The sequence below is a fragment of the Triturus cristatus genome, chromosome 4_2, assembly GCF_964204655.1.
Source record: "Triturus cristatus chromosome 4_2, aTriCri1.1, whole genome shotgun sequence".
Classification (NCBI taxonomy): Eukaryota; Metazoa; Chordata; class Amphibia; order Caudata; family Salamandridae; genus Triturus; species Triturus cristatus.
The window spans coordinates 992992662-993016813 of record NC_140586.1 but is presented as its reverse complement, the minus strand read 5'-3'; the positions used below and the strand labels follow the sequence as shown (position 1 = coordinate 993016813).

Sequence of the window (24152 nt, the reverse complement as noted above, 5' to 3'; positions counted from 1 at the left end):
TATCGTGGGTGGCCTTAACTTGTGATTATGTCTCGGTCCATCACGACCAGATGACCTCGGGTGGTGCTTTGTGCTTTTTGATGCCATTTTCACTTAAATATTTAAAATTCCATATCAGGTTTTACTTACAGTATTTTAGTTGTTTTGGTCTTAAATTATATATTACGTTTTACTCTATTTTTCAAAATTGGTGTGGGATTTTTCTTGTGTTGTGTTGCATTTTATTACTGTTTTAATTACTGCAAAAAATACTTTACACATTGCCTCTAAGTTAAGCCTGACTGCTTTGTGCCAAGCTACCATAGGGTTCAGCACAGGTTAATTTAGAGTTTACTCGTGAGTTCATCCTAAAAAGGATAGTGGTTGCTCTTTGAGTGATGATCGATTGATTATGAGATAGGATCTCAATATGGGTTTAGGTAAATTAGACACTTAAATGTATAAGATGGAACAATAGTGAACAGGAACCATTAGACAAAATAATACAAGTATACAAACTTAGGGATATTTGGAAGACAATACACTTACACAAGCCCTGGATATACTTCACCTGCAAGATTGGAATATTTTTTGATGCTAAAAGAATTAAGAGCCCATTTTGTCAATATTAACCCCACAATCTTTGCAGGCCACTTGATGGTAGATTTATCAATCATGTGGGGAGGTAAGGACCGAGAGGTCGCTAAGCTGATGTGGAAATGTAGTGGTGCATTTCTGTAGCGTAACTAAAGCAGGCTAAGCTAGCATGAAAGCATTTGCAATTCTTTTGCATTTGATGAAAATTCTGCCAATACACAGGGCCAGAAAATAAAGTAAGGGAAGAGAAACAGATGAACATAAGGCAGAGCGGCGGGCAACAGACAGAGGCAGAAATAGACATAGGAAAGAAGGGGATTGGTGCGCATAAGACAAGAATGCAAATGATATAGGAAAAGTAACTCATAAATATTGAAAATTAACAACAGAGGAGCCCCTGTCCAATAAGGTAACAGGTAAATGATGATGGATTTAACCCAGATCGCTTGTCTAGGGGTGAATGTTTTGATTTGTTCTACATTCCATCCATCATTTGTGTGTCTTTTGCTTTCTCGCCCTAAGTGCACTAGGTATGCTAGCCTCACTGATGAGGGGTGAAAAACGGAAATCAGTCTTAGGATGCTTGTTTCCGGTCCAGGGAGGACCAGGATTGGCAGTTTGGGCCATACTATTCCCATGAGGAACAGGGTCAAGACTGGTTGGGTCTAAACTGGGGTAGCATGGTGAGTAAAAGAACGATGGATTTAAAACAGATCTCTTGACTGGGGGTGAATGTTTTGATTTGTTCTGCATTCCGTCCATCATTTGCGTGTCTTTTTCAATAAGGTAACAGGTCGTTAACAGGACATTATGAGAGTGGTTCAATCTTCTTGTTGGTTCAATTCGGTTCTCATAGTGTCCATTTCCAAAATGAATTATTTATTCCGTATTTGTTCAATACTGCTTTTTGTTTTAGGTGTAGCTATCAATACAATAGAATACAATACAATACAACTACAACACAACACTACACAACACAACACGACACAATACAACACAGCACAACACAACACAATTCAGTACAACACAATGGCATTTGTAGAGTGCACAGCTACTCCAGAGAGATTGTCTTGGTTCCCATTATCACCATAATAACTTGAGATGGTCAATCAGTCTCTGAATGTCCACAGTTAACATACATGTCAACCCTCCTGATTCGGGTGGGAGACTACTGATTTCAAGGCTAGTCTCCTGCCTCCCGATTCCTCTAAGCAAAAGCCTGAATCCTCATCAGGTTTCTGCAGACAGGGACTGGTCTTGTGTGAACAGGAAACAAATGTGGGATCACACTGCTTCACCTCTCAGCGGGTTCACCCCTAAGCATTATGGTGGATGCAGTTCATCAAGCGTGTGTACTTGCACAAAAGTTCTTTCAAGTGTTTCACCAGGTTGGTGCAGATCAATGCTGGCCATCTCTAAACATGTGTTTCTGGATTATTATCTGTCATCAGTAGAGATTAGGCATGCTAATATTTGGGGATGCTGAGCAGGCTGCCAGAGTATTCTCGGGTTACAGTACCTCTCCAGGCGCGCAGGTGCCTCTACACGAGCTCGTCAGCTCAAAGCGGCTCGAGGGAGCCTTTTAAACAGGAAACAAATGTGGGATCACACTGCTTCACCTCCCAGCGGGCTCGCACCTAAGCATTATGGTGGATGCAGTTCATCAAACGTGTGTACTTGCACAAAAGTTCTTTCGAGTGTTTCACCAGGTTGGTGCAGATCAATGCTGGCCATCTCTAAACACGTGTTTCTGGATTATTATCTGTCATCAGTAGAGATTAGGCATGCTAATATTTGGGGTTGCTGAGCAGGCTGCCAGAGTATTCTCAGGTCACAGTACCTCTCCAGGCGCGCAAGTGCCTCTCCACGAGCTCGTCAGCTCAAAGCGGCTCGAGGGAGCCTTTTAAACAGGAAACAAATGTGGGATCACACTGCTTCACCTCCCAGCGGGTTCGCCCCTAAGCATTATGGTGGATGCAGTTCATCAAGCGTGTGTACTTGCATAAAAGTTCTTTCGAGTGTTTTACCAGGTTGGTGCAGATCAATGCTGGCCATCTCTAAACACGTGCCTAGAGATCAGCACTATGTGCGCCAACTTTGGCAAAACACTCAAAAACATCGGAAGAAACTGCATTTCCCAGAATTCCAGGGGTGAACCTTGCCTGAGAGGTCAGCGGTGTGCTCCCATATCATATGGTCTTGTGTGAATCATAGTATACACTGTCAGGAGCCTGCTCCTGACGGCCAGAACACAACATTTTTGTCACCCTTTCTCTGCCCGCCTTTGCGCTTTCTCCCAGCTCCTGACAGGTAACGTAAAAATAATTATATTTTGATTTAGTCCCAGTACATGACAATAGACCCCATTCTGGCCTCAATAGAAGTCAATGGGAGAAATCCATCCTCCTCATCTCCCACTTCCCCTTCTGAAATGTTGGCGTGTGTGAGTTAATAAAATGCTCAATCAAGCGGACAGTCAGGACTTTGCATCCGATGCACCTCCTATGCTGTCAAATTCAAATGTAAACCTTCTGAGTAGTCTGGCAAATGTATAGTTTGCCACAAAGGCAGGTGATCACATACACTACATTATCAATACTGCAGTTAGAAAACCTCTGGGGTGATACTCGGACACTACCATGTATAATCATCTTGGTTTCATTAATACGTGGGCAGATGCTGCAGTGCCCAGATTTTAAATGTCTAACAAAGGGGAGAGGGCCCCAGATGTCACTGAGAGTGGGTGGCAAGAAAGGCAGAACAGACCAAATGATCTTTAAGATTCCTGTATTTTTTCAACACAAACATAGGAGAGTCAATGCAAGGTCACCAGCTGCCAACACCTTTGAGTATTTCTTAACCCTTTAACTGCTGAGGCATTTTCACACCAGTGCTGATCCCTGTTGGCTATTTCGGGAAGTTTAACCTTAGGCCTCCATAACGTTTTTTACATAAGGCACCCGTGCCAAATTTGTGTTATTTTGTCAAACATCCTGGGGATTAAAAGGGAATCCAGGGTTTGTAGCTTCCCCTGGAGGGTACCAAGAAATAGCCAAAATATAGCTACGTTCGTAGTTGTCTTAGGAAAAATAGGAAAAAAGTGCTCTGCAAAAAAGTCTCCGTTTTTTTCATAAAAATGGCATAAATTAAGGATTTGCTGTGCTAAAGTCACCATCTTACCAGCTTTCAAGAATATGCGGATCGAACTGAAAAAAACAAAATTGTCACCGTTTTGGCATTTCTCAAAGAGGAAGCCCATTTTTCTAAACTACTTTGAAACCAATGGGTGATCCCGGAAAGCTATTGATTTCTGAAAAGAAGAAACACTTCTGAATTTAGAAGGGGGCCAACGCCGCAGCTCCCTCGATGCTTTCCCTGAGAAACTTACTGTTGAAATAAATAAATATTGAAAATGAGTAGGAAAAGCACCCATTTATGGCAACGTTTCTTTCTGTCACTTGACACAATCGTCGATTTACAAAAGCAATAAACCATTTCACTCGCGAGACCGCCCTGATGGTGGTGATTTATGGTGTTTTCAGGTTGTCCAGAGCCAACAACCGAGCCCCACCTTACAGCGATCTTTCATTGTGTGCTGAGAATAGAGCAACTCATATGGGAAAATATTAAGAGTGAAAAATGGGTATCAAAGAAATCTACGTATTTCTGAAATGTGCAGCAAATACTATGCATGGAAGAAGGGGGTATTTGTACATCTCTGAATTTGTGGGTACCCATACTGGCATATGATTAAGAGGGCATTTTTCAAAATGTCTTATTTCTCACACACTAGCTTATCTTTTGCCCAATTACATTTGGGTAGAAGTTGTGCCTGTAGGGGAGTAGGATCTGCTTCTTATAGTTACCCCCACTTTTTGCTGATGTTTCACTGTTTTTCGACTTTAGTCTGACTGGGGCCCTGCTAAACAGGACCCCAGCCTAGCTGCTTCCTCTCTAAATTGATTACCAGGACTTTAGGTACACTCCAGATTGGATCCTGGGGTACCCTTATAAGTCCCTATGGTATTCTGCAGTAAGTCCTTGAAATGGACCGAGATCGCTGTAAAAATGCTGAGCTTTAATAAAGTTTTAAACTACCATGCAATTACACCTGCCATAATGTCTGGATGCACAGTTACCTTGCCAGCAAGTTTAGGGTCTCTAAATCCATCATGGATCAGGTCACAAAGGGCCATAAGGTCTGGATGCACTGTTACCATCCCAGCACGCTTGGGGTCTCTAAATCCATCATGGTTCTGGTCGCAGAGGCCATAAGGTCTGGATGCACAGTTACCTTCCCAGCACGCTTGGGGTCACTAAATCCATCATGTTTCTGGTCGCAGAGGCCATAAGGTCTGGATGCACAGTTACCATCCCAGCACGCTTGGGGTCACTAAATCCATCATGGTTCTGGTCGCAGAGGCCATGAGGTCTGGATGCACAGTTACCATCCCAGCACGCTTGGGGTCACTAAATCCATCATGGTTCTAGTCGCAGAGGCCATAAGGTCTGGATGCACAGTTACCATCCCAGCACGCTTGGGGTCACTAAATCCATCATGGTTCTAGTCGCAGAGGCCATAAGGTCTGGATGCACAGTTACCATCCCAGCACGCTTGGGGTCACTAAATCCATCATGGTTCTGGTCGCAGAGGGCCATAAGGTCTGGATGCACAGTTACCATCCCAGCACGCTTGGGGTCACTAAATCCATCATGGTTCTGGTCGCAGAGGCCATAAGGTCTGGATGCACAGTTACCTTCCCAGCACGCTTGGGGTCACTAAATCCATCATGGTTCTGGTCGCAGAGGGCCATAAGGTCTGGATGCACAGTTACCATCCCAGCACGCTTGGGGTCACTAAATCCATCATGGTTCTGGTCGCAGAGGCCATAAGGTCTGGATGCACAGTTACCTTCCCAGCACGCTTGGGGTCACTAAATCCATCATGGTTCTGGTCGCAGAGGCCATAAGGTCTGGATGCACAGTTACCATCCCAGCACGCTTGGGGTCACTAAATCCATCATGGTTCTGGTCGCAGAGGGCCATAAGGTCTGGATGCACAGTTACCATCCCAGCACGCTTGGGGTCACTAAATCCATCATGGTTCTGGTCGCAGAGGGCCATAAGGTCTGGATGCACAGTTACCATCCCAGCACGCTTGGGGTCTCTAAATCCATCATGGTTCTGGTCGAAGAGGACATAAGGTCTGGATGCACAGTTACCATCCCAGCACGCTTGGGGTCTCTAAATCCATCATGGTTCTGGTCGAAGAGGACATAAGGTCTGGATGCACAGTTACCATCCCAGCACGCTTGGGGTCTCTAAATCCATCATGGTTCTGGTCGCAGAGGGCCATAAGGTCTGGATGCACAGTTACCATCCCAGCACGCTTGGGGTCTCTAAATCCATCATGGTTCTGGTCGCAGAGGGCCATAATGTCTGGATGCACAGTTACCATTCCAGCACGCTTGGGGTCTCTAAATCCATCATGGTTCTGGTCGCAGAGGGCCATAATGTCTGGATGCACAGTTACCATCCCAGCACGCTTGGGGTCTCTAAATCCATCATGGTTCTGGTCGCAGAGGGCCATACGGTCTGGATGCACAGTTACCATCCCAGCACGCTTGGGGTCTCTAAATCCATCATGGTTCTGGTCGCAGAGGGCCATAATGTCTGGATGCACAGTTACCATCCCAGCACGCTTGGGGTCTCTAAATCCATCATGGTTCTGGTCGCAGAGGGCCATAAGGTCTGGATGCACAGTTACCATCCCAGCACGTTTAGGGTCTCTAAATCCATCATGGTTCTGGTCGCAGAGGCCATACGGTCTGGATGCACAGTTACCTTGCCATCAAATCAGTCTCCAGTTGAGGTCCAGGCTCTATGGGTGAACTACCAGAGCCTTTAATGGACTGATCCTAATGCAAGGGATGGAGGATCCTGAAGATGCTCAAGTATCCTGAGGATGATGAGCTGGTGACAAGGGGAGTCATTGGAGTGGTCCTGATGCAAGGGATGCAGGAACCTGAAGATGCTCAAGGATCCTGAGGATGCTGAGCTGGTGACAAGGGGAGTCATTGGAGTGGTCCTGATGCAAGGGATGGAGGATCCTGAAGATGCTCACGGATACTAAGGATGCTGAGCTGGTGACAAGGGGAATCATTGGAGTGGTCCTGATGCAAGGGATGGAGGATCCTGAAGATGCTCAAGGATCCTGAGGATGCTGAGCTGGTGACAAGGGGAATCATAGGAGTGGTCCTGATGCAAGGGATACAGGATGCTAAGTATGCTCAAGGATACTGAGGATGCTGAGCTGATGAGAGGGATTATCTTGGGGCCACTGATCAGTCCACAAACACAGTGATAAGACCTCAGCCACAGGGTTCGATGTCTGGGTGAAGCCCAGACAAAAAACTGTTGCCACTGGTCTACTGGTCTCCACTTACAGCGCATCCAGTGGATCCCTTTAACTAACGGTAACATCCTTGCTGTGTGATCACACTGCATTCCGATGAGTCTCCCAGGTATATCATACTCGGGTGCAACTTCTGAGCGGTTGGGACTCTGTCTCCCAAGCTAAACGCCGGCACTCAATGGTGATCAGGCGTCTTTGGCTACCAACTCACAAAGGCAGGCTTCTTCAGCTTCGGTGGCCTATTACAAATAACTGGACATCAGCCAACTGACTCTTGGAGTCACATCTCCAGTCTGTGCCTTGGAGATGACTTTTCTTTGCGTAGGGCATCACAGGCATGGTTCTCTCTTTGCTGGCCCAAGGAGCAGCGGGTGCAGCTCAGTCTTTTGTACAGTCTCTCTTTGCCGGGTCCGGGGAACAGCAGAGCAGTCCTTCTTTGTTCCTTCCTCTAGTAAAGATGTGATCCAAGGTCTGGGTGCCACTTTTAAGCCCAGTTTGTCCCCTGGAGGGATGCAGCAATGACTGGCCAATAGGCTATCGGGTCACCTCCCACCTAGTGATGACTTCCTGTGAAGTGTGGCGTGGGGCTAGCTCAAAATGCAACATTCTGTCCAGTCTAAGCATGTCAGAACCCCTATCTATTTGTGTGGCCTTCCCTAGCCCATCCCAATGATGCGACTATCTGGATGCCCAAAGAAAAGCAGTTTAGCAGTGGCTTCTCTCAGCCTGTCCCTGATGCCCCTGATGCCACCCTGTCTGCAAGGAACAAAAGAGAATCCCCTCTTGCTTGTTTCCCATCAAAGGTTGCTTTCCCTTTGAAGTTCAACTTTTGGGCTCACACCCTGTTTGGCCTTCCTGCCAGGGAGAGGTCACACCTCCTCCAATGTCAGGCCCTTTATGTTTCCTCCTGAGAGTCATTCACATCTCCTCCCAGGAGAGCAGAAGGCTGTCTTGTGCCCGGCAAACATAAATGGTCACTGGATAACGGAGGGCAACTAAGTAACAACTTTCTAGAGTTGCTATATGTGCAAATGTTATATTAAATTTGAATTGAGCATCATGTCAGGTTTAATGTAGCAATTATTTTAATGTCTTGAAGTATCACTTTTAGTAGTCCTATGCAGGAGTTAGCACTTTTGGGTTCTCAGCTGTGACCCTGCACTCCCCAATGTGGCTACTAGCTTTTCCACAGCAAAATGCCAATTTGTAAAAACAACAATTTATAAAAACATGTCGAGTTAGCAGAGTGAAACTGTCCTACCCGTCTGCGGTGATTGGTTCGGAGACATACATTTGTCTCATCAAAATCAGGGACACAATAACTGCTGCAGCCCATGAGGGATACCTTAACTCACAGACCCTGAGTTCACTTGGTAAAATATGCTAGGTACTTATAAGTAAGTTAACATATGCCAGTGGTGGTAGAGCTCCTCAGACAAAGACCTCACTGCACTGAGCACACCTCACTCACCAGAGCTAAAAACCATCAGCATCAGTTCAAAACATTGGGAGTGATCATGCAAAAGAGGTATTTCCCTACATGATATATATGAAATACATACACAAAGATCCTAATTAAAATACATGTTATATGAATTACATGTCTAATTATCTGCATACGTTGTTAAAAATGCATTACCTTTGTAGATCTGGGGGCGCAATTTCCGATTCTCTGTAAAAAAAATCAATTGAAGATAAGATCATTGATGTTTGTTTTAAATAGAAATAAAACTCCAAACAACAAATTGTACAACTACAGACTACATCAGAAGCGGTATCACAGTGTGGTGAGACATGGAGGATACAGGCATACAGTCTGTGTTGAGACGTTCCCAAGTCTGCACCACCAATTAAGTAAGTTTGAGGGTGAAAAGAAGCTTGTTCCTGAGTCTCAATATATAAACAGAGAAAAGGCTCTGAGGGGATTCAGCCCCTGAGAAAGTATCCCTAGCTGTAAGCAGGTCCCACGGGAAGCATGTGCTTGTAAGTACAGTTGCCCTCATTCACCTGAAGGTGACTTGCTTCATCATAGGGCGGTGCTCCTTGCCAGGCCGGCGCTGCAATGCCTGGCGGGCCCCACGAGAGGGTTCTTTGTCGGAGATCTGTTAATAAATATGCCAATTGAGCACCATAGAACAAGGAATGGGCTTGTCCTACAATGTGATAAGATTGGTGAATGCTGTGAAGATAAAATCAACTGTCAACCAGATGCCAACAAAATATTTAATGTGATATCCCCGGTAGATCTTGAGGTTAAAAAAGAAGGCAGAGACACTTAGGATACTATGGTCTGTGTCTCTTCAAGTGAGAGTGTAAATCTGTCACCTATAGACCGGCTAGCAAGCTCTGGTCTAAGTTATAGGTCAACATATTTCATCCCTAAGGTAGTCGTGGAGCGATCCAGGGCTATTTTGTCAGGGCCAACAGTATATGGTGTGACCTAATCTTCTCAGTAGAGTGAGGTGCACTTTAACTCAAATGCGTGGGTGATAAGGTGGTGGCTGACATCTTATCACAACTTTCGAGTACTGTACTAATAAAGCACTTGGTTTAGGATAACCTGTTTAAAAACAAAATGAAAAGTCGATATACAAGCGCACAAGATCAAAAATATCTGGTGAAAGTGTAATTAAAAATCAAACATGAGCGCACACACCCCCTCTCAATCTACCACTAGTAAAAGAGTAGTGTTCTGCCCCAACATAACCCATTCTGCCAAAGTGGTCGATGCAAACATGCGCATAGGTAAAGTCTACGGGTCGAGGATCCCATTGTGAGAGAAAGCTGGATACAGAATCCCCTCGGAACAGTATAGTGGTATTTGACTTTGGTTGTTTGGTGGTGAGTGTATTCTGGACCGGTAATCTCCCCATCCTCTTTTTTGATAGATACAGAGAAAGCCTGTTGATGTCCGTTTTCTCTGTAAGACTTTTGGATTTTCTGTCTGATCATGAATGTTCCTCTCGTAGTTCGTTCGAATCTGGAAACATCGAGTTAGAGGCAAGATGGCAGGGTTTACTTGAATGGAGTGTACTCAAGATCAAACTACAGACTGTGAAATGGATTCTGTCAGGGAGAGGGACCCAATGCAGTTCTTCCATTGAAAGGGAGTTTCTCTCAAAGTCTATTGGCTGAAAAATATTTATGCTACTGACTGAAGAAAAGCTTTGATTGGTGTAAATTAGGGCCAGCAAGTGCTGTGTTGCATCCGTCAATGTATGATAAGGCGAGTGCATGAAATGTGGGGCAGAAAATTTGAGGAAGAGAAAAAGGCTGGATTCTGCAGGACAGTGTGGGCTGGATCAATTCTCTTTGGCCTTTCCTTGATACGGTCTTTGAGGACAGAGCTCAGTGGCAAAGACCAAAGATTTAGGTCTTTGTCTGAGTTTCGATTACCTTTTTGCCAACTTCCAGGTCCCAATAATGCCAGATCTTAACATGCAGTGGTGTCAGCTAACATGACATTAAGGCATTTTTAAAGTCCACCATTGTTAAACATTCAAGTCAACTTAGATTATGTGGAAAGCTATAACTAGATTATTTTGTGACTACAATATAGTTCAAAAGGACAACTGGGTATGCTGATCCAAGGAAATATATTATGTGCCAGATTCACAAAGGGCCTCTGCATTCATGGTGAATGCCCCTCAGGAGTGGGTGAGTCTCTGCACTTCGGACTGAATATCCGCAATTAGAATTCTCAAATTTGACATACAAGAAAAGAAAAGAAGTTAGGTAGCGCAAAGGATTGTCTTGCCGTTTTCCTAAACTCGGCTAAGAAGGATAAAATAGCAAAGCTTCCACTTGATAGAAACCAAATCCAAGGCACCTGAATATAAAACTGGAAATTATTCTAGAAAACAAATCGCTAATATGAATTAATGTATTTGTCCATCCAAAACCAACAATGAAATGCAAAACAATCCAAGAAAGAATTTTTGCAATAGTCCAGATACAGCATAATAGCTCCTCTTTGTTCAGTAAGAACCTAATGGAGAAGAAAAATGCAATCCATAGGATAGCCAGAAAACAAAAAAGAATCCCCAAGACGATTCTAAAGGAAAGTTGGTATCAATTTGTCATGACTCTTTACAGACGGACAAACAGAAAGCCAAGAAGAGCTAACTGAAACTTATCATTCCAGGGCAGTCGACAAGAGGATAGCAACAAATATTCCATCAGTATTACCTCCCGAGAGGATAAATGAGTCATTATTACTTACCACAATACGTAAAGGGAAGGCATGACAGTGCACCCGCCCAAACTCTCTTCCAGCTGCACCTTTTTGAAAGCAAAGGGCAACTGTGAGGAAAGTGGTGTAATACATGGTGCAGTTGTGTGACGTCACCATGTAATATACTCACTATACTATCTTGAGTCTAGTCAGGCTCATTTGTAAAACTATAGCTCAACCCCGAGTAGCTGTGACTATGAACATTAAGGCTTCAACAAAAAAACAAGTGCAGAGAATTTGGAAGTACCAGAATAACCACTTGAGAAAGTCACACATCACATATTTTTATGAATTTGTAGAAAGTAAAAATTAAGAAAAACTACCAGAGATATAGATTTTTAAGTAAAACGTAAATGACATGCTTTTCACTCAATTATCAGCAAGCATTGGCAACTACTGCAGTTAGCAGATACTTTGGATCACTTGTTAAAGTGTTGTGTTTGGATACCATGGCCCACTTTGGATGACCAACTCCAGCAGAAAACAAGCCAAGGTGACAAGTGAGGAGTAGTCGGACAGTTACCTGTCACCGGAGCCTTTTCAAGTCCAGTTCCAGCTCAAACGAAGAATCTCTGTAGACATGAATGGAATAGTTCTGATGCAAGGAATATAAGATGCTGAAGATGCCGTATGATGCTGAGGATAATGTGTAGTCAACAGTGATCTACCTGGTGCTACTCCTCTGTCCACAATCAGTGTGGAGTGACATTCCCCACAGGGCTCGATGTCACTCAAAGTCCTGGTCAGGGCAGCAAATGTTCAGTTGTCACTGGACTACTGGTTTCTGGTGACAGCGAGCCCAGCAGTTCCTTTTGATGGGGACGAGTGTCCTTCTTGGGCAACCAAACTTCACTCCAATGACTCTCCTGGGACCAGCAGACATAGGTTTAACCTTTGATCGTTGGGTCTTGGTCTTCAGGCTGCTCGTCAATAGTCAGTGGTGGTTGAGTGACTGTGGTTACTGACTTGCCAGGTGGGCTTCTTCAGCTTGTTATTGCCCTGCAGTGGGAACACAAAGTCATCAAACTCCTCTTCTGCCAGGTCCAGGGAACAGCACTGCAGTCCTTTGTCAGTCCTCTTCCAAGTCCAGATGTGATCTGAGGCCTGGGTGTTAGGGGTGCCATATTAATGGCCAGAAAATGCCCTTGGGTGATGTGGTGGTTACTAGCCAAACGGCTACCTGGTCCCTTTCCTCCTGATGATGACTTCCTGCAATGTGTGAAAACTAGCTATCCCAGAGTGCACTTTTTTGCCCACTCCCAAGATGGCCTAATACTTCTCTTAATGTGTGGAGCTTTGTAGCCCACCTAAGAGGTATGACTAAGTGTGGGCTACACACCCATGGGAAAACTGTTTAGGCCACTTGGCACCAATCTCTGTCCCTGATGCTAACCTGTCTATCAGGACAAAAGATCAGCACCTCTTGTGTCTACCATTTGCCCTTCAAATGTGGCTTCCCTTACAATCTTACCCTATGACTCTTCTTGCCAGGGAGAGGTCATACCTCCTCCAAACGCAGGACTCTATTGTGGCTCCCCTTGGAAGTCACTCTTCACCACACCCCCAGGACAGCGAAAGACTGTCTTCAGGCCAGCATCTGCAAATGGCCACTGGGAAAACTTTGGGCAACAGAATGGCAACATTCTAAAAGTTGCTTTTATGTGGAAGTTACATTAAATTCGACCTGGGCATCAAGTTGGGTTTAAGGTAACGATTTGTTTCATACCTTGGAGTACCAAACTTAGCAGTCTCATTCACAATTAAGCACAGCTGATGTGTCAGTGTGTAACTCTGCGCTCGCTAATGGGGTAACTAGCTTTTCCACAGTAAAAATGACGAATACATGTTCTATCTTTTAATTTACAGCACCCTGCCCTGGGATTTTTTAGAGGCCTAACTTAGGAGGGGGTTTATATATATTATAAAAAGGAGGTCAAGGATTTGTCATTAATTTAAGTGACAAAGTTGGGTTATCAGTTTCAAGCTGCGCTCTCAGCTGCTCTGTCAGGTGCAGGCTAGGGGGCATGTTTCACCTTGCTGCTCTCAGGGTGGCACAACAAGTGCTGCAGCCCAGGAGGGACTCCTTAACTTACATGCACTGGGTACCCTTGGTAAGTTAACTTATGCCAATTGGATATAAGCCAATCAAACATACACTTTAGGGCTCAGAGCATTGGCACTAAGTTCGGGTATGCAGTCCTCTGTGCACTCTCACAGTTAAAAACCAGCAGTATCAGTCCAACACTTTCGGTCGGTCATGCAAAATGAGGCCTTTCCTTACAGAAGACAAGTCAAAGGCACCTAGTGCTCTCCTTAACTCTTTAACTACTGAAGAACAACGTAGGTAATACAAAAAACATAGAAACTATTTATTAAAAAGGAGACCAAAAGAACCTAGCAAACTGTAAGCTTAACACCTAGTTAGATATTGAGGCAAAACATTTTAAAAAGTGCATTTCACAAGATCTGGATGGTCGGGCTGTAAAACAATCTCTGAACCCGTTTGTTCAGACCGCCTTTCGTCATGACTCAGTAGCAGAGCTCACTATACTAGTGGGAAAACCCATTGGAAAAAAGTCATTATTACACTTTCAAATTTAGAGATTTCAAAGCGGCCTTTGACAAGGTCCAGCATAATATTCTGTGGTAAAAACTGCAACAATGCAATATTCCGGTACCACTGCTGAATGCCATTCAGATAGCCTACATGATGATAGCTGGTACAACACTGACCTCAAGAAATCCAAGAGAGCTTGTAAACAGCTTGAAAGGAAATGGAAAATCACCAGAGGAACCACCAAAATAAACACCTACAAGGCCGTACTTAGTTACTATCACCAGCAAGTCAAAAAGACCAAAAAAAGGCCCTGAACCTGAGAATCAAATCTAGCTCCAACCATGGCAAGGGACTTTTTTTCCATTGACAAGAAATTAACCAACCCATCAGCTGCGACCAACGCCATCACACATACAGAAGAACTCTGCTTCAACCTCTCTGACTTCTTCCATGAGAAAATCACCAAGGTCTATAGAAACTTTTAACCCCAACCACCCTTCATCGACTTGCCCAGCTTGCTAACCTCTTTGACCAACGACCACCAACTGACAGCATGGAACCCTCTATCTATCGAGGACACTGCAACAATAAAGAAGACAGTTAACTCAGGGGTGCCTACAGAACCCTGCCTCCACCATGACTGCAACCTGGGAAGAGCCATGAACAGCACTGCACTCAATTCAATCATTAACACCTCCCTCAAGACAGTCACTTTCCCTGATAGCCGGAAACATGACAATGTCACCACCATCCTTGAAAACATTCCGCCGACTCCGATGTACTCAGCAATTAGCGAACCATCTTGCTGCTCCCCTTCCCAGCCAAAGTCATTGAGAAGAACATCAAACAACTCTCTGATAACCTAGAACACCACAAGCTCTGTACGACTCACGATCAGGAATTGAAAACAACCACAGCACGGAACTAGTCCTCATTCCTGCCACAGATGACATCCACATCATCCTCTGCCATAGAGAGACCGCCACCCTCATCCTCCTCAACCTCTCCGCCGCTTTCAACACCATCTTCCACCACACTTTCAATGCTAGACTACACACAGCAGTAATACAAGTCGGGGTGGGTAGAGCTGGAGGAGTTTCACTCCAAGGAATTCCACGGAGTTACATGAAAACTCAGCAAGATTCTTCAGAGTTCTGCAAACGGGTGGAAGTTGGCACATCGCGCTACTGGCAATGATTTTTAGTTCAGGGAGCTTGTTCCACACAGCAAAATCTGTGAGAATGAACCACTTGGCACACCAGAGGGTGCTGCTTCTTTACTGCAGCTCGAGTAGATTTTCCACTAAAGCAGCAGCTTTCTCACCGCAAACAGTCGTGACTGCTCGCATTGAGGAAATATTGTCAGGTGCCCTCCCAGCGCCTGGAAATCATGCTAGGGAATGCCAAATCTCACTCGCACTCGCCAACTTACCACTGGCGAGCCACGTATGAGAAAAAACTCTGCATTACAGCAGTTGGCTGAGTTTTGCCATAACTCGGGGTTATAATTGTAATGCGGAGTGGCCAAAACTCTGTGAACTCCAATGGCGGAGTAGAATTTATTGCCCACCCCTAAATACCAGGACCAGAACTCAAATGGATAGCTTCCATCCTCTCCGGAGGAACGCAACAAGTCAGACTCACGCCGTTCGCATCAGAACCCAATTACCTCATCTATGGAGTCCGACAGGGATTGTCACTCAGCCCCACACTTTTCAACTTGTGCATGGCTTCTCTGGCAAACATAATCAGATCCAAAGGAACCAACATCATTTCCTTTGCTGATGACCCCCAGCTCATTTTTCCCTCTCAGATGAAAAAGGTCACCACCAAGGCAAGCTTCAAGCAATGCATGACCAGCATGGCTAATTTGATGGAATAAAATGGGCTCAAGCTCAACACGAACAAAATTGAAGTGCTGATCTTTGGGAATAACAGCTCACCTTGGGACTCCACCTGGCTGCCCGCCAAACTTGGACCCACACCCTCCCCAACAAACCATCATTGGAACCTAGTTCTCAGCCTGGATACAATACTCACGATAAAGACCCATCTCAACCCCGTCGCCGCCTCACGCATCCACATCCTCTGCATGCGATGTAAAATCTTCAAGTGACTCCCATTGGATATCAGACATTTCATCATGCAGTCCCTAATCACAAGAAGAGTTGACTACGGCAATACACTCTACACCGGCATCCCAAACCAGCAAGATTGCCTGTATTTAGGCCCAGCCTCACTACACACCTACACTCACCTACTCAGTGCCAAGATATTCTCATGGGTGAAAATCAGCACTCTACAAATCCATATTACATTATCATTTTGCATGCAGACGAAAAATGTCAAGAAAAATATGGACTTTTAATGGGCTGAAACAGGGCTGCATATTAGCCCTCGTCTTATTTAATATTTACATTGTGGCTCACTATGATGTGATCGACAAGTCACAAGTAGACACACCCGAACTGGCTATTCATTAGTCAAGACCTGCTGATCCTGCAATGTGCAGATGATACAGTCTTACTCTATAAAATCCCTGCAGGTCTATAAAGATCATTAAATCACATCATTTCTTACTGTGACCCAAGTAAACTAGAAATTAACAATGAGGAAACAAAACCCAAAATACCTACATAAGAAAAAAATAGAAACCGCTCATGAATATAAATACTTGGGCTTATTGTTTGAATATCGAGGCACCATCGAACCTCACAGAAACTCACTAACCCAAAAGGCAACTTTCTTTGCTCTGGCATTCGAATTGATATTAAAAAAAAGATCAATTCCCTGCATGCTCCACTCTCCATCAGAGATAAACAAAACTCTCCCAACAATAACACATAGTCTTGCTGCGCTACCTTCATCAGTAGCCGGACACATTGATCATTTAACAAGTAAAATGTATAGACACGTTTTTAGACTTTACGAATTTGGCCAAGTCACAAACCAGGTTTGAATTTTCAATAAACTAGTTGAATGTTATTCAAGATTTTGCTTCCAGTAAATAAATGCATTAAATAAGATTGAGTAATAATAATACATTAGTTCAGCTCATTTGGAAAGACATCAACACAAATCATACTGAACACAGAAATCAGTGGAGGTTTCTTCTAATCACCGATTAGAAATAACTGTTCTTAGAGGATGCATGCTCATTTCAAATGAGCCTCCTAATATTTTAGAAAATGGCAAATAAAAACTGCAAACACATTTCCATTGACAAAGATAAACGCTCATTCAGTTACCAGTCACTTGAATGGACTGGAAAGCCCTTATTACAAAGAAGATACAACATCTAGATTTTCCTTGCTCATTAGAACTCAATTTTCAAATTCTAAAAATATCACTTTGGCAATTTTGGACCATGTCTCTCCATGGGCACCACGATTTAGAGACAAAAATTGCCAACTGTATGGTTAACATGAAGAATTACTTTTGCACGTTCTTTGCACTTTGTCTGACTCTTAAAAATCCTAAAACCAAGTTTTCTAATCTTGAACATACAAACCTATAATCAACAACAGTTGCTCCCTATCAGGAGGCCCCTGTGCATTTATCAGAGTAGCAGTGTTAATGACTTCACACACGCGTTGAGGACACTGCATAACATAGGGCCAGCATATCTTAATAGCCGCCTTCACTTCCACCAATCCACCAGACCCTGTCCTCAGCCTCACAACCTCTCGCACATACACCCTGTTTCCTCAAAGGTTAATGTGAGGCCTAGATTTCTGCACATTGCACCTTGCTACGACCTCTCTCTTCACTTCAGGGCCTCCTCCTCCCTTCTTGAATCCTGCAAGAGGCTGAAGATCTGTGTAGTATGTCAATGTACTGACATACATTTAATCTGCCTCATGTTATTATTCGATGTCAGGTTAGGAATGTTAGTTGTGTCATCTGTGATGATGTCACCGTATTCTATGTGAGAAGATTTGGAAGTAAACTTGTTCAGTTGCTGTTGATGCCTGCTGCTGCATGGATGGGATCTCTATGGAATAAACCTAAGATGAAACAGCCTTCCTGTGTCCTGATGTCATTTAACAGGAATACTTCACTGGCGTAGTCGGCAGGATGCCCATGTGAGATCTCAACACTGAAGTCTGGTGAGAAATTGCTTCATTTAAAGAGAACAGGTCTTTTACCTATAAGAGCCCAATTTACATCGCTCTAGAATAAGTTCTTTCTCCTCAAATTTCTCTGAAGTGACAGTGAATGCTAAGGAACTTTACCAGAATTTAATTTCAGCAAGATTTGGTTATCAAATTTCATTTTAATAAGGATTGGGAGCTTCGCCGCATATGTATTAAAGTTTGGGTAAATACATTTCCGATACGGTCTCATCCTTTAATTTTGATAGAAGTTCCTCATGCAAGACATAATTTGTAAATAATATTTCTACTTGAGAATTGTTTAAGAACATTTAAACACGCTTAGGATTGTCGTGGAGAACATCGGAATCTTGGAATTAGTGCTGTTTTATAACTAACTTCATGATGTTCATAAACATCATTTCTATGCTTGCTGATGACTTAATTTGAAGAAGTCGATCATCGGTAACTTTGACAAAACCTTGGGGCTTTGGCGTCATTGATAACAATCAGTAACATTAGCTACTTTGCGCCTTTGATTGATGACTCAGCGCTTGGAATTTGATTTGCAGCTCGTATAGCGCAAAATATTTGTTTTATGATTGTCAATCACATTGAAAAGGGCATCGAGTTTCTTCGTGAGACTGCATATCATTTGGAAGTTGCTAATGCTTCAAAAGTAAAGACCAACGTCTCTTTGTTGTCGTTACCTGGCCTTGAGATTTTACGAACAAGGAATAGAACTTCTTCATATGTCGCATCAGGAACCTTCTTCTTCCGACAATCACAGTGAACGTCATCTTGCTACAGTCACGCAGGCGTCTGACGTCATTCCGCAGTATAATTCTACGTGGAGGCCATTTTGAAAGCGACGCTTTCGAGTATCTTAGTAACCTGAAGTGCGCTCAGCATCACGATCGGAAGCTACATGCCGATGCGCACAGCTTTTACTTAGTTTTGTTCATCGTGCGCTCAGCATCACAATTTACGCTGATACATACAGCTTTATAACTTTGAGCTACATTTGGGAGGCGCTAAAAAGTTATTTGTTTTAGCTCTTGCTCATGAACTAGTGACTTTATAGTATAGAGTGCTAGAAGCTGACATACACGGCTACGAGATTACTACCCTTAGCAGATATACATAACAGTAATTTCTCCAAATAGAATATACTTCGCAATAAGCATAATTGTATAATTAGCTTTATATTTAAGCCAGTTTGTATGGTTGTTATATAAGTAACACATCACACATTCATGCACAATATTTGAATATATAATAGAAAACTAAAAATGCTAAATGTTACTGCAGCCCCATTTTTTTTATCTGAGGCAGGTAATCCTTCTATACAATGGAAGAGGTGGAAAGTTGTATTTGTAAGGTACGCTAGGGTATGTGGCCCTTCACTTAGTGCAGAGAGAAAGTCTTTGTTACCTTTACATTGTTTAGGGTCAGACGTTTTTGACCACCTACCAGACTTATCACGTGAAGAAGCGAATGGGATCAACGACTATGAAATATGCATCAAAAAACGAGATAATCATTACTTGCCAAAGGTGTGTGGGAAAGTTATGGCATCACCGGGCTTACACAAATTTCCCACCACCTAGCGTTCCCCCAGGTCTTCTGATAAAAATGGTGCCTCACTTGTGTGGGAGGCCCAAGTACCCACAACAAGCAAGGGCCCAAAACGTAGTGAATTTAATTTTTAGCCAAAATTTGAGGTTTCCAGGGGACTCTGGGTAGGAGAATGATGGGGGACCCACCCAAGCCATGCCTCGCTGGACTCCCCCGGGTGTCTATTTTCCATAAATGTTTGGGTTTGGTAGTTTTCCAAGATGGCCGCCGAGCCCGGGGACAAAAACCCAGGTGACCTCCCTTGCAAAACCAAGTTGTTTTGAGATAGGTCATTTTGATATCGCCTCAATATTTTTTGGGTCCTTGCCTGTCTCGGGTACTTGCCCTACCCATGCGAGTGAGGTATCATTTTTATCGGGAGACCTGGGGAAACGCTGGGTGTGAGGAAATTTGTGGATCCACGTTGATTCCAGAACTTTACCACACAAAACTTTGAATTTTTCAGCTAAATTTGAAGTTTGCAGGGGATTGTGGGTAGGAAAACTTTAGGGGACCCACACAAGCCATACCTCGCTGGACTCCCCCGCGTGTCTAGCTTTCAGAAATGTGTGGGTTTGGTAGTGATCCCTATGTGCCGGCTGCGCTAGGGCCCAAACTCCACAGGTAGGCATATTGCTAAAAACAACTCTGTGCCTAGTTGGCTTTCTGCTACCCGGGGGGGTATCGGGGGGCAGGGGGTTTGCCCTGATACGCCCCCAAGGGGGGAAGAAACACTGTGGCTATTTTTTGGGGGGGGGTAGGGACATTGGTATGCCCATTCTGGGCATCCCCCACCCCCACGCAGAAAAAAAGCGAGCGTAATCGTTGGCGTCTAGATTGAGGGCTACTGCCCCTATCTGCCCCCCAGGGGGGGGCAGAAAGTCCACTAGACGCCAGGGAGTTTTTTGGGCAAATTTTAATTAGGGTGGGGGCTGCCCAAAATGGTAATTAACACTGGTATGCGCGAGAGGTAGACTCGCTACGGAGATAAAGATTTTGCTACTTTACGAAGGTACAAACGACTTCAGAATGGGGTAGGTTTTTGAGGGTGAAAAAACATGGGATAATGGCAATGGGAACATCAGGCATGGAAGGGTGAATAATGAAGGGTGAATAATGGCGTGTGTAGCTTCCCAGGGCACAATGTTTTTGGCGTATTGTTGCGCACTTAGAGGGAGAACGTCAGTTTTTTAGTTAAGCTTGCCATTGATTGGTCTGAAAAACACTAACTAATGTCAATGTTTTAACGTTTTTAGTGAACCCCTGACGAAGAGCTACTGACAGCTCGAAATGCATTGGGTTAATAAGATCCACTTTGTAGGATGTTTGATGTATATACCATGCGCCAGAAAAAGGCCTGGATAGGCATATCTGTTGCAGAAGAAACGATTTTATACATACACTGCCCCGCTTGTGACAGGAATAAAATTTGGTGAAGATTTTTGACCGATTGGAAACATGAATTAATGGTGGAGTACTTTGGTGAACTGACTATTGAGCAAGCTGTGCGTTCTGAAGGTGTGGAATGTTACTCCAATTTTCTGATGATCTGTAATACAGCCATACCATATACTCTTAAGTGCATTATAACCTCGCGGTAAATGCTAACTTTGAGATGGCTGCATCAAAACATGTTGTGTTTGGTGTCAAACGCTTTGGAATACTACCCCCCCCCGCATTCCACCCCTCTAGAGGGAGAGACACGTTCACACTGGCTACACCCGGCAGGACTTTCCTGAGCCCTGGCATCACAAAATGGATGCCTCTGCCACAATCAATGAGTCATCCTGCATCACACTCTGGGATACCCAAATGGTTGTGAATCACCAAGTGATAGACCTGGAGATGAGGTATCATATAGCACTCAATTAGCGCTGTCCAATTCTTCAGCAATCACAACATTACTACATTCTTATCGTTCATGATATTAGTTGTCATAACTGAATATTTCCCTTTGTGCTCCTTTCTCTCACCTGAACATTGCACTCCAGCATCACTTCTGATGTGACAGGTGTTATGTCCCCACGCATCATGAGGACAGTCGAAGAAGGACGCCTCTGCTCCTGTGCATCGAACCGAACTCAGCCACACTCGGTGCCATCCTGCTCCATACTCTCCATTGTCACTTAGTGCTCTTAAAGCTGATCCGCATCCAAGATGTTTACAGACCACCTCAGCGTCCTTCTTATCCCAGTGAGTATCGCAGACCGTCCCCCATCGCTTCCCATGCCTGACCTCCACTCTCCCATTGCAGGCATCACCAGCATTGACCAAGCGGATCTCATCGGCACCACCTGGGGCCAGTGGGAGACAAGGGAACAGATATTAAGTACATTGACCGCTTCTAGAAGGGAGACATTCAAAGGTGAGTAAAGAGGTACAATATCTCATCAGCACCACCTGTGACCAGTGGAAGAGAAGGGAACAGATATTGAGTACATTGACCACCACTAGAAAGGAGACAATTGAAGGTGAGTAAAGAGATATAATATCAGCAGTCAGCAGGTTTCACTGCTTCTCCTCCCTGAGCTCACAGATGGACAAACAGATCTGAGAAGCTGGGCATTGTCTCTGTAAATCCTGAATTTATATACTTAATATGATCTAGCAATAGTCTTTAAATAAATAATGCCATTTCGAGATTCTAGCATATTAGCAGAAGCTCACCATTAAATACACAAGTATATTAATGGTGTACAAATAGACTGTTGATAATACATGATGCAACATTAGTTACTAGTGTTTCACAATCAAGTGCATCTGCAAAAAAAAAATCAGTTCCATGGAAGTTTTTAGAAGCATACCTTTAACAACATTAGAGTCTATCTTAGAAGAACGTTAAACAATTAGACGATAGAATTGTACAGTGTATGACTCCACTTCTTAGGGCCCAATTTAGATTTTGGAGTGAAGGCAGTCAGGGTGGTATGTCCGGCAACACTTCACCCACCCAATTTAAAGTTCACTGTCGGCCCTGAGGGAACTCTTTGGGTTTGTATGAACCACTATCCCAACGTTTTATACAAAGTTATTTTGAGTGGGAGTTTGCTTTGGCAAAGTAAAAATGAATAGCCCCAACACCTGTGGAGTTTTCTCCCATGGTGTAAGGATAGTTTTTTTTTTATTTTAATATTCCCTCACCTCCAGGATATTCATGGATTTGGTAGACAGTATAAAGACATCTGACTACCCATTCTAAATAGGGTAGAATGGCTTACCGCTGAAGCTCCATATTCTCTCTGGTCTTCGGAGGAAGGTTTACGCTGAATGGGTAAATTTTGCTCTATCGGTGTAAACCTGGTGGGCCACCAGACTTTAAACTGGGTGAGCTGACTGAGTGTTAGGCAGCCAAGGTACTCTGTTACTGTTGCCCTTAATGATTCCTTTGTTTATAGCATTTCATCCCATACATTCTTTCATTCTAGGTGTTGTAATTACCAAGGTTTACAATTACTTCATTTATTTGTACTCAAATTTTTGTCCGCAGAACCTGAGATGCTGAGTTCCAAGCTCTGAGCTCATGATGTGCAGGACACAGCAGATGTCAGAGGCGAGCATGAATCCATTACTGGGTGCTTCCACCTAAAGATAACACCCCCTATGAGTCTACAAAGGTAGAACATTGCAATTAGCCCTTGTGCAAGCCCTTACAAGTGGGACAAGAACATTAGGCCTGGTTGGGTGAAGGTTTTACAACCAGACCCCAATGGACCCAGTACAGGTAGTGAGTTTATTACACGGTGAGGTCACACAACCATACTATATATAGAAAAACGCTTTAAAGCAAAGCAAGCTCCCAAAGGTCAAGTAATCCATTGAGGGCCTGGTTTATATGTTGGTGGGCAGGTTACTCCATCACAACGGTGACGGATATTTCATCTGCAGAAATATAAATCCCATGGAATATAATCGAATGCATGTTTCCGCCGACGGGATATCCATCCCCGTTGTGACATAGTACCCTGAATGCTGAAATATAAATCAGGCCCTTATTGCACCCGAGTAAGCCCATACTGGAGGCACCTCAAACAGTCTGTGCAGCAGCAAGCCATAACTCCTAAAATACAATATTCTCCTCAGCTTCTAATACAACAAGGAGAGCTGCTTGATAAACTGGCAGATCAACAAGCTGTGTCTACTATTACCACATTAATTCAACACAGAATACAAGCTCTTCTATTACAATGTAATTTACTCGTACATCTATTTTAGATGGATGTATGACGTTACAACGCATGCTGTTACAACGCATGCTGTTACAACGAAAGTTTTACAACGCGAGTGGATTGACAACGCAGGACATTACAACGCAAGTCTTTACATCGACTTGCACTAGATGGCGTGCTAACATTAAAAAAGTGTAATTTACTATTCCAACTCCAGTCCACGTAACAGTAGGGAAGGTGTTGGGATAGTAAACTACACTATTTTTAATGTTAGCACGCCATCTAGTGCAAGTCGATGTAAAGACTTGCGTTGTAATGTCCTGCGTTGTCAATGCACTCGCGTTGTAACAGTTTCGTTGTAATGGTAGTGCGTTGTAAAAGTTGCGTTGTAAAGGTTGTTCCCCATTTTAAATGTTATCAGAAACATGCACTTATGATAGCTTTCAATGGACCATTCCAATGAAGGTTTAAAACACTGAACATATCAGAGTCTC

At 43.8% G+C, this 24152-nt stretch overlaps 1 protein-coding gene across 2 annotated transcripts in view; it reads right to left on the bottom strand.

Moving 5' to 3' along the window:
* Positions 1 to 24152, bottom strand: part of LOC146839242 (CD5 antigen-like) — a 357744-nt gene that overhangs the window by 59084 nt on the left and 274508 nt on the right. Inside the window, exons 5-6 of one of the 2 annotated variants that reach the window (XM_085603263.1) lie at positions 21466 to 21786; positions 8631 to 8663 (exon numbers count right to left, since the gene is read on the bottom strand). In XM_085603263.1, the coding sequence (XP_085459389.1) occupies positions 8631 to 8663; positions 21466 to 21786 (354 nt within the window). The remainder of the gene's footprint in view (positions 1 to 8630; positions 8664 to 21465; positions 21787 to 24152) is intronic. The other variant, XM_085603264.1, reaches the window with a different exon arrangement.